Raw genomic sequence first — 9,996 nt, 5'->3', positions numbered from 1 at the left:
CTGAATCGCTCCGCAAGTAGGGGGCCTGTCTCCCCAATATAGAGGAGGTCACACCGGCTGCAGCGGATGCAGTAGATGATGTGGGTGGAGGTGCAGGTGAATCTGTGGCGGATATGGAAGTTTCCCTTGGGGCCTTGGAGAGAAGTGAGGGGGGAGGTGTGGGCGCAAGTGTTGCACCTCCTGCGGTTGCAAGGGAAGGTGCCGGGAGTGGAGGTTGGGTTGGTGGGGGGTGTGGATCTGTCGAGGGAGTCACGGTGGGAGTGGTCTTTACGGAATGCTGTTAGGGGAGGGGAGGGAAATATATCCTTGGTGCTGGGGTCTGTTTGGGGGTGGCGGAAGTGACGGCGGATGATGGGCTGTACATGGAGATTGGTGGGGTGGTAGGTGAGGGCCAGTGGGGTTCTGTCCTGGTGGCGGTTGGAGGGGCGGGGTTCAAGGGCGGAGGATCGGGAAGTGGAAGAGATGCGGTGGAGGGCATCGTCGATCACGTCGGGGGGGAAATTGCGGTCCTTGAAGAAGGAGGCCATCTGGGATGTGCGTTTTTGGAACTGGTCCTCCTGGGAGCAGATGCGGCCTACCGAACATAACTTCCCTTCTTATGTCAACGTGATCCAGAGTAAACAAACTTCTGACTCTACTCTCAGCATTCATCACCTCCCATTCCTCAGTGAACACTGATGCAAAGTAATCAGGTTCAACACACAACCTTCCTTCCTTATCCTTCAGTGGACCAACCCTTTCTCTAGTTACCCTCTTGCTTCTTATATAAGAATAAAAGGCCTTGGGATTCTCCTTAATTCTGCTCGCTAAGGTCATTTCATGACCCCTATTAGCCTACTTGATTCCTTGTATAAGATTGGCCCTACTCTCCCGATATTCGTCCAAGGCCTGTTCTGTTCCTGGCTGCCTGGCTAGTCGCACGATTTCTCCTGTCATCGACGGTTCATGAATCTTGCCTATCCTATCCCTTGTTTTCAAAGGGACATGCCTATCCTGCACTATCTTCAATTTATCTTTGAAAGCCTCCCACATATCAGATGTGGACTTTCCTTCAAAGAGCTGTGTCCAATCCACATTTCCCAGCTCCTGCCAATTTTGATATAATTGGCCTTAGCCCAGTTTAGTACTCATCCCTTAGGACCACTCTCATATTTGTCTATGAGTACTCTAAAACTTACAGAACTGTGGTCACTATTCCCAAAGAAATCCCCCACTGCAACTTCTACAACCTGGCCTGGTTCATTCCCCAACACCAGGTCCAACAATGGCCCCTTCTCTTGTTGGACTATTTACATACTGCTCTAAAAAACTTTCTTGGACATTCCTTACAAATTCTGCCCCATCCAGACCTCTGACACTAAGTGAATCCCAGTCAATGTTGGGAAAATTAAAATCTCCTGTCATCACCACCCTGTTGCCTCTATATCTTTCCATAATCTATTTACCTATTTGTTCTTCTACCTCACGCTCACTGTTGGGAGGCCTGAACTACAGCCCCACCAATGTAACTGCACCCTTCTTATTTCTCAGCTCCACCCATAATGCCACTGCTCAAGCCCTCAATAGTGTCCTCCTTTAGCACAGCCATGATATCATTCCTGACCAGCAATGCAACTACTCCCCCCACCCCCTTTTTAATTCCCTCCCTGTCCAGTCTGAAGCATCAAGATCCTGGAACATTTAGTTGCCAATCATGCCCTTCCTTCAACAACTCTCTGTGATCGCAGTAATGTCATACACCCAGGCACCTAAATTCATCTGCCTTACCCACTATACTCCTTACATTAAAGTGTATGCACTTCAGGCCGACAGTTCTTTTATGTTCATCTGCTCTCTGCCTACACTTCCCCTTAGTAATGCTAACTTCATGATCCTTACAGTCTCCAGTTTCCACCTAATTGTCAAGTAGTCTTCTCTTCTGGTTCCCAGCCCCCTGCCACATTAGTTTAAACCCTCCCAAACAGCAGCAGCAAAAACTCCCCCAAGGACATTCGTTCCAGTCTGGTTCAGATGTAGACCGAGTCTGGTTCAGGTGTAGACAGAAGGTGAGTTATTCACTGCAAAACTCCTAGCCTCTGACCTGCCCGTGTAGCCATTAGTCCAGTTCAATTTCTTGTCAATGGTACTCCCAGGATATTGATGGTAATACTATTGAATATGAAGGGGTGACGGTTAGATTCTCTCGTCAGGAACGTTGAGACCATTGTGGTAGTTTTATTCTCATTTTTTATATCCATCCATCCTCATAATAATAATAATTAGAATGCTACTTAGTAATGGTACAATTGTACCCACAAACCTGAATCTTGGCAGCAGAAGATTCTACATTATATATTTACAAAATATTATCAGTCATTTGCTGGCTGATAAAGCTCTTTATAAAGACTTTATAAAGCTCTGGTTAGGCCCCATTTGGAGTACTGTGTCCAGTTTTGGTCCCCACACCTCAGGAAGGACATACTGGCACTGGAACGTGTCCAGCGGAGATTCACACGGATGATCCCTGGAATGACAGATCTAACATATGAGGAACGGCTGAGGATACTGGGATTGTACTCGTTGGAGTTTAGAAGATTAAGGGGAGACTTAATAGAGACATACAAAATAATACATGGCTTGGAAAAGGTGGATGCTAGGAAATTGTTTCAGCTAAACGAGGAGACTAGGACCCGTGGACACAGCCTTAGAATTAGAGGGGGTCATTTCAGAACAGAAATGCAGAGACATTTCTTCAGCCAGAGAGTGGTGGAATTCATTGCCACGGAGTGCAGTGGAAGCCGGGACGCTAAATGTCTTCAAAGCCGAGATTGATAGATTCTTGTTGTCGCGAGGAATTAAGGGCTACGGGGAGAACGCTGGTAAGTGGAGCTGAAATGCGCATCAGCCATGATTGAATGGCGGAGTGGACTCGATGGGCCGAATGGCCTTACTTCCACTCCTATGTCTTATGGTCTTATGGTCTTATGGCTGCTATTAGAAATATTCCTTTTCTGGAGCATTAACATGAACAAATCTCAGAAACAAACACAAGTCCATTTTGTTACATCAATTATTGAGCAAGTGAATATCTATTGACAAAGTTAAAGATTAGCAATAAATGGCACCATCACATCCATTGCATGAATCTTTTTAAAAAGTAGTAAGGAACCATTATCTCTGCAATCGTCTTATAAACATAGGAAAGAATCAGCTAATCCACCTATCCTGCCTAATGCAAGGTAGAACCACTATAAAAATTAGGTTAAAAATCACACAACACCAGGTTAGAGTCCAACAGGTTTATTTGGAATCACTAACTTTCAGTGCGCTGTTCCTTCATCAGGTGGTTGAGGAGCAACGCTCTGAAAGCTAGTACTTCTAAGTAACCCTGTTGGACTCTAACCTGGCGTTGTGTGATTTTTAACTTTGTCCACCCCTGTCCAACACCGGCACCTCTAAGTTATAAAGATGAGAATAATGAGAGCCTTACCTGTTCATAACTGAGATCATGCTTTGGAACTGCTATTACTTCCTTTATCAATCTTAGTTTTCCTCCAGAAGATTTCCCACAACTAAGTAAACTTACCATCGGAATTGGCATTCTCATTTCTACTGGGGGTTCCTAAAATTTTAATGTATAGTTAAGGTTTTATTTAAAAATTGGAAATGTGCAAATGCTTTTCTTGCATATAGTTCAATTTTTCTAGTTCCAGAATAACTTGCATTAAATATGGTAATTTGCCAACACATCATGTTAATGGATATCTTGCACTTTGATATCTTCACATGCCAGAACCTATGAATTACTGACAAGAGACATAATGATCATACATTTACCTCACAGAAAGCTTGCATAATTACAGCGTTGGTATTTATTAATAGGAAATCACAACAATGTCAATGTACTTGTTTGCCCTAGAATATTCATTAGAGATTAGATTAGATTCCCTGCAGTGTGGAAACAGGCCCTTCGACCCAACCATTCCACTATTGAATACTTCCCAAGAGTAACCCATCCAGACCCATTTCACTCTGAATGATGCATGCAATTTAGCATGGCCAGTTCACCTGAACTGCACATCTTTGGACTGTGGGAGGAAACAGGAGCACCCGGAGGAAACCCACGCAGACATGGGGAGAACATGCAAACTCCACAGACAGTCGCCCGAGGCTGGAATCGAACCTGGGACCCTGGTGCTGTGAGGCAGCTGTGCTAACCACTGAGCCACTGTGCCACCCAGAGTTTTACAGTTATGAAGGTTGTTTAAAACATTAGTAGTATGAACTATTTCTGAGGCTCAACTGATTTGATCCGAAACAAGACTCCCTAGTAACAATCAGCAGAAACCATGACAGCTATTGTAATAAACACTAGCAAAGAGGCTGAAACATTTGGCATGATGCACAATGATTTTTCCCAATGATGGAAAGAATAGGAAAACTGTGCCAACCAAGCAGAAATGGATGGAAGCAAGTTAGATGCAGAAGTGTAGTCCCTTCAACCTGATAACAGTAAACAAAGCAGAACTAGAGTTTCAGAAGGGCAGAAAATGTGACAGCATTTCATTTTCATGTAACAGCCCAGATGCTGACTTACCCAACATTATCCCACCCATAACATAGTTCTTGCAGTTCCTCTTTCTTCAAGCACTTCACATCTCCATTTGAACAGCCAACATTCACACCAATCTTGTCCTTTTACTCTTTTGCACCCAAGCCTTACTTTCCACAAACCCTGACCTATTGCATTATTCATACAAACCATTGGCCTAAATTTTTTGCTTTCCTTGTATGAATAGAGAGCAGAAAATGTCAGGGAGAGACAGAGTGCAGGGAGCGGGGTGGTGGATGTGTTTGCCCTTTAGAGACCAGCATCTCATAGCCACAGTTAAGAACCATTGGAAAGGAGATATTGATTCAGGAGACAGCAGTTGTTAGTGCTGAGCTGCCATGAAAATCTGATTATCTTAAGATACAGGTGCCCATGTTAAAAGAGGTAATCTTCTATTTGTAAACTCTGTCTTGGGAAATCTTACTACTTCGAACTGGATCTTCATTCCCGACCACTGTGCAGTGTGAAGCATCTTGAAGTTGAAGAGTAGGCATTTGGTGCTGCTGCTGGTGTTGCTGCCAGTGTTATTCCTCCTTTTGATTTTCATGGTAGAGATTTTGCCTAATCTTTGTTTTAAATTGGGCAATCCCTGATTTTTAAACGGTAATCTCTAGCTTCTTCCATAAAAGGAAATATTCACTCCACTTCTACCCTCCCCTCAGGATTTTATATTTCAATCAAGTCACCTTCTAGTATTCTAAACTCCAAAAATGCAAGCTTGCCTGTCCAACATTTCCCCTCATTCCAAGTATTCATCTGTTAAGCCTTCTTTGAATTACCTTCAACACATTTACATTGTTCCTTCAGTAAGGTAGCCAGTATTGTGCACAGTACTTTAGATGCAGGCTCACCAGTGCCCTGTACAATTGAAACACTACCTCCCTACTTTTGTATTGAATCCGCCTTCAATGATAATGTCATTTTAGCTTTCCCAATTACTTGCTGCAACTGTATTCTAACCTTGCACAAGGACACCTAGATCCCTCTGCATCTCATCATTGAAGTGTTTAAGCTGTTCCCAAGCTAGAGTGAAGAGTGGGAATGAGGAAGTACAACTCCATATGAAAGAAGTGCAAGACAGATGAAATGGCTTCCAAAATATTGGCAACCACTTGTCAAGCACTCTGAGAAGAAATGCACAGAGTAGCTGCTTCTCGTGTAGTCATAACAAAGGCATTTAGTTTCCCTGATTAAAAGCTTTCTATTCTTACAGTTTCACTGTGCATTTACTTCAGTGACTCTGGCAAATTTTATACAGTTCAATAAATGGATCAGTTATCTGTTAAATCTACAATTTTGTTAAAACAAGCTTACTGCTTATTAGGAAGAAAACAAACCAAAGAACTGCAGATGTTGGGAATCAGAAACAAGATCAGAAACTGCTTGAAAAACTCAGACTCTGTTCAGATGGGTCACTGGGTCCGAAACATTAATTCTCTTATTTGTTCACAGACATTGCCAGATCTGCTGAGTTTTCCAGCAATTTCTGATTTTGTTTCTAATTGCTTATTAGACTCATTACATAAATTATCCTGAACAGTGCTTGGAGGTTCCCTGTTTGCTTTCAAACCTAGCCAGGTGATACTTGGGAAGGGGTGGGTTGATGGCTGGATCATAACTTCATAGGAGCACTTAGGACTGCCTCCTCTCCCTGTAAAGGTTCTGCCATTCTCTGTACATCTAATCTGCTCAACCCACGTTATTTCAGTATCTCGCTTTCTGAGCAGCAAACTTTAAAAGAAGACCATGGAAGGCTTTGAAACTGCCACAAAACTAAATAAATATTCTCCCCTGTATTTTTTTATATACTCCTGCCTCTATTGTCCATCTTTCAAGTTTTATGTTAAAATATAACTTTTCAATATGCATCTTCAGTTACTCTTAATGCCTTTGCGATTAAGTTGAAAGATGCTGATATGAATATTTGTCAATTGAAATTCCTCACTATTATTCACAATAACCATTCTGTCACCTATTTTAAACAGGCTATAATTTCCCAAAATTAGTTTAATATCTAGTAAATAATTAAAATAAACATTTGTATTAATGTTTAAAATTATACTTATCACTTAGGTGGTTTCCGATCCAAGCTTAATTCTTCCATTATATTCCATTTATCTCACATGGTGACCTCCATCTCATGCTTAACTCCAAACACTTGCTTATTTACTTTTGTAAAGCTATTAGTTCCTGCTTTCCAAATGGCTTCAAGGAATCCCAGTTATTTTTCTTATGCTTTTCATCAACAGTTTAAAAACTGTCTACATGTGCTTCAGAAAAGCACGTTTTTTTTTAAAGTTAACTCAGAATCATAGAGTCCTACAGCATGGAAACAGACTCTTCAGTTCAATCAGTCAATGTCGAACATAGTCACAAACTAAACTAGTCCCACCCATCTCTACCTCATACAGACAATAGGTTTCCTTAAGAATTTAAAAACATTTTTTTGAATCCTTAGATGAAATACATGAAGTAAGTATTACACATTTTTTCTTTAGCAATTCCATCAACCTCAGTAACAATGTTACTGTTTTATCTTGCTCTCCTCTTTAGATCAGTAGGCAATGTGCTATATTACTTAGTCTTACAAAACAGTATCCAATATTATTAGATTTCAGCTGTACTGAGCTTACTAGTAGTGGTTGAAAGTTAGTTGCAGAGAGATGACATGCTAATGACAATTCTAATACATGCTCCCTATTGCAATGCTTTATAATCTTCAGCCTGTCCTTCCTTCCGTTTTAGTAAATCACCCAGAACACCATTACTGTTTGCTTCACTTCTGTATCCCATATCATTTTGGATCAGTCTCCACAAAGGTATTCACTTATTTCATCCTTATTCATTCAAGAATTCCACAGAATCTTAAAGATCTGTGCAGCATTGCCTTGAAACTAGCATTTGCATTGAATATTAAACAATCTCACAAAGATTTTAAAATGAATAGATTTACAAAGTATGTTAGTAACATTTCTTCAAGTCTGATGTGAAATGTTAAACCTTTAAAACCTGAGAGTGTAACATTTTCATGCAAGGGACCGTTGGCTATTTTGCTTCATGGCTCAAATGTTGCTGGCTAAGTTTATATAAAGTTGAAGCTTGTATTTTTTACAATAATTATAAATAGAACAAACTTAGAAGCAGATGAGGAATAATAATTTAAAAATTCATCTACCTTCTCATGATTCAAGGCAGCAATATGTAAAAACAAAGAAGTATTCTCAAGTTTCACTGCAGCCTTAGCCACCGCCAATGATACAACACCAATGGCCACAGCACCAGGAAAAAATATTTCTGGTGGTTCGCGGGGTTTAATTGGTTTCTCTGGAGCAATACTTTTCTTGGCTGTAATATAAATACAACAAATATGACCTTTAAGACTATGTTTGATCATCCATTGGAATAGAAGAGAATTTTTTCCAATTGTTTTATCAGTTAATTAGTGGTAAGAGATTATCTGTATCATGACGCTCTGGGCATTTTGATGATGTGGGATAGTCTAGATGACATTTTCTTGTCCATCACTTTGTTATATTGGATAGAGCAGGCCAAGCCTTTTTAAGTTGACATATTTAAAGAACAACATCATTGATTTCAAGTTATTCAATCAGTACACATTAATCAGACTTCAAAGAATAATAACTTTAATCATGCTAGTTTGGGGTAAAGGAACAACATTCTAAGTAAATTGATGTTACATTCCCACTTCCACACTTGGAAGACATTGAGACCTTCCTGGAATATTCCACAAACATCAGTTATGTTCCAGTATTTCACCCAATTGGCCATTCTTCTTGTGTAAGCCTTAGTGACGACTGTCAGCAGGCTATTTAACATCAAAGCTGAAACCAATTCCTTCCTCACAAAATGCTCAGACATTCTGAATAAGGTCTATTGGATACTGACTGGAGCAAAACTTTAGCCAATTTTCACCTACCCCAACTCAAGTGTTGAGGTTAATTGTATCACTCTTTGCATCATGACACTTTAAATTTAAAAAATGGAAATCTCCTGCCTCTCCATATTTGAATAATTGACAATGATGATTTTTTAAAATGTAAAATAGCCTACTTTTCACTGCAGACATTTACATTGCAAATCTCTCCCTAATTCATTTGATTCTTGAACTATTGATGTGTGAACAATGAAATTAAGACACTTGTAAATACATTTTCCATGAAAATGTACTTTTTATGTGGCTTGAATCATGGGGTAGGTGTTAACAAGCATTGATACAATCACAGTTGATTGGAAGGGCAAGCAGAGTGATAGATCAGAAATTCAGTGGACCATCCCGAGCGCAAGTTGACTTAGTTTATTTTGGTTAATTAATGGTAGTGGAAGATAGACAGCCAATGACTGATTCACGAAAAATGTCACAACAATTCCATTTTTTTTGTTTTGTCAAGTGGCTTACCTGTGCGAATAAATTAAGCTTCAGTGATTTTAAATGAATCAATTTAATTGATTAAATATTTGTGTTTAGCTATAGAATTGCAGACTGACACAACAGTACAGTCTGCAATTCTACATTAAAGACTTTCAAAGATTGTCAATCTCTTGCAGAGATTGAAAAGGTGATATGCAAGGAGTGTGAAGATATTTAAAATTGTACACCAAGTATTTGCTAAATGCCCCTAAAAATGAAAATGTAAATTTTTGAAAAATAGGTGTCTGTAGTTCTATCTTTTGGAAATTGTTTGCTAAAGAACAATTAAATAGTTAAGAGAAATGGCACTGACAACTAATGTTCATTATTTTTAATGTTAGATACTAATTTTATTATTTCACCAAATGAGTTTCTCCCTGTCCTTTCAATCTCTAACTAACTGCCACCTGCACTTTTATATAGTACTTTTTCTTTATTGCTCCTCGTTTCCAGACTATTTTCTCATAGGTTTGATACCTGTACAAACCATTGATCATGTGCAAGTCCAGATATAAAACATAATCACATAACATATTGCGGGTGTCAAAGTTTTTGAAGAAGGTTGCCATGGGGAAATGGCAGAATGTTGCATACCTAAAATAGCTTATTAATTCAAGATGCCAAAAGCGTAGTTAAGTGAATGATTTTTATTAGTTTTTGGAGGAGAAATAATTATTTTGAATATCTTTGGGGGCAGTTGCATTCTTGAAGCAGAAGCCATATGATGCTGGTAGAGTCAGAAAATGGGGGTTAACATAGAGTTGCAAAGGTGCTCACTCAAATGGATCTGATTGCATGAATTTCCTGTAAAGCAGAGAAAGATGGAAGTTCAACCATACCAAAAGGCTTGGAATTAAAATAGATAGGAGAAAGTGAGGACTGCAGATGCTGGAGATCAGAGCTGAAAATGTGTTGCTGGAAAAGAGCAGCAGGTCAGGCAGCATCCAAGGAACAGGAGAATTGACGTTTCGGGCAT

General features: G+C 39.9%; 1 protein-coding gene across 4 annotated transcripts in view; it reads right to left on the bottom strand.

Annotated features, from left to right (window-relative positions):
* The window catches only part of eno4 (enolase 4), a 48,400-nt gene that overhangs the window by 20,953 nt on the left and 17,451 nt on the right, over positions 1–9,996 (bottom strand). For 3 of the 4 annotated variants that reach the window (XM_043712824.1, XM_043712822.1, XM_043712825.1), the window contains 2 exons: positions 7,767–7,936; positions 3,470–3,601 (listed from right to left, as the gene is read on the bottom strand). In XM_043712824.1, coding sequence (XP_043568759.1) covers positions 3,470–3,601; positions 7,767–7,936 — 302 coding nt within the window. The remainder of the gene's footprint in view (positions 1–3,469; positions 3,602–7,766; positions 7,937–9,996) is intronic. The other variant, XM_043712823.1, reaches the window with a different exon arrangement.

The sequence above is a fragment of the Chiloscyllium plagiosum genome, chromosome 22 (assembly GCF_004010195.1).
Source record: "Chiloscyllium plagiosum isolate BGI_BamShark_2017 chromosome 22, ASM401019v2, whole genome shotgun sequence".
NCBI classification, from domain to species: domain Eukaryota; kingdom Metazoa; phylum Chordata; class Chondrichthyes; order Orectolobiformes; family Hemiscylliidae; genus Chiloscyllium; species Chiloscyllium plagiosum.
Note: the sequence above shows the minus strand (reverse complement) of the source record. Positions and strands in the feature narration are given on the sequence as shown.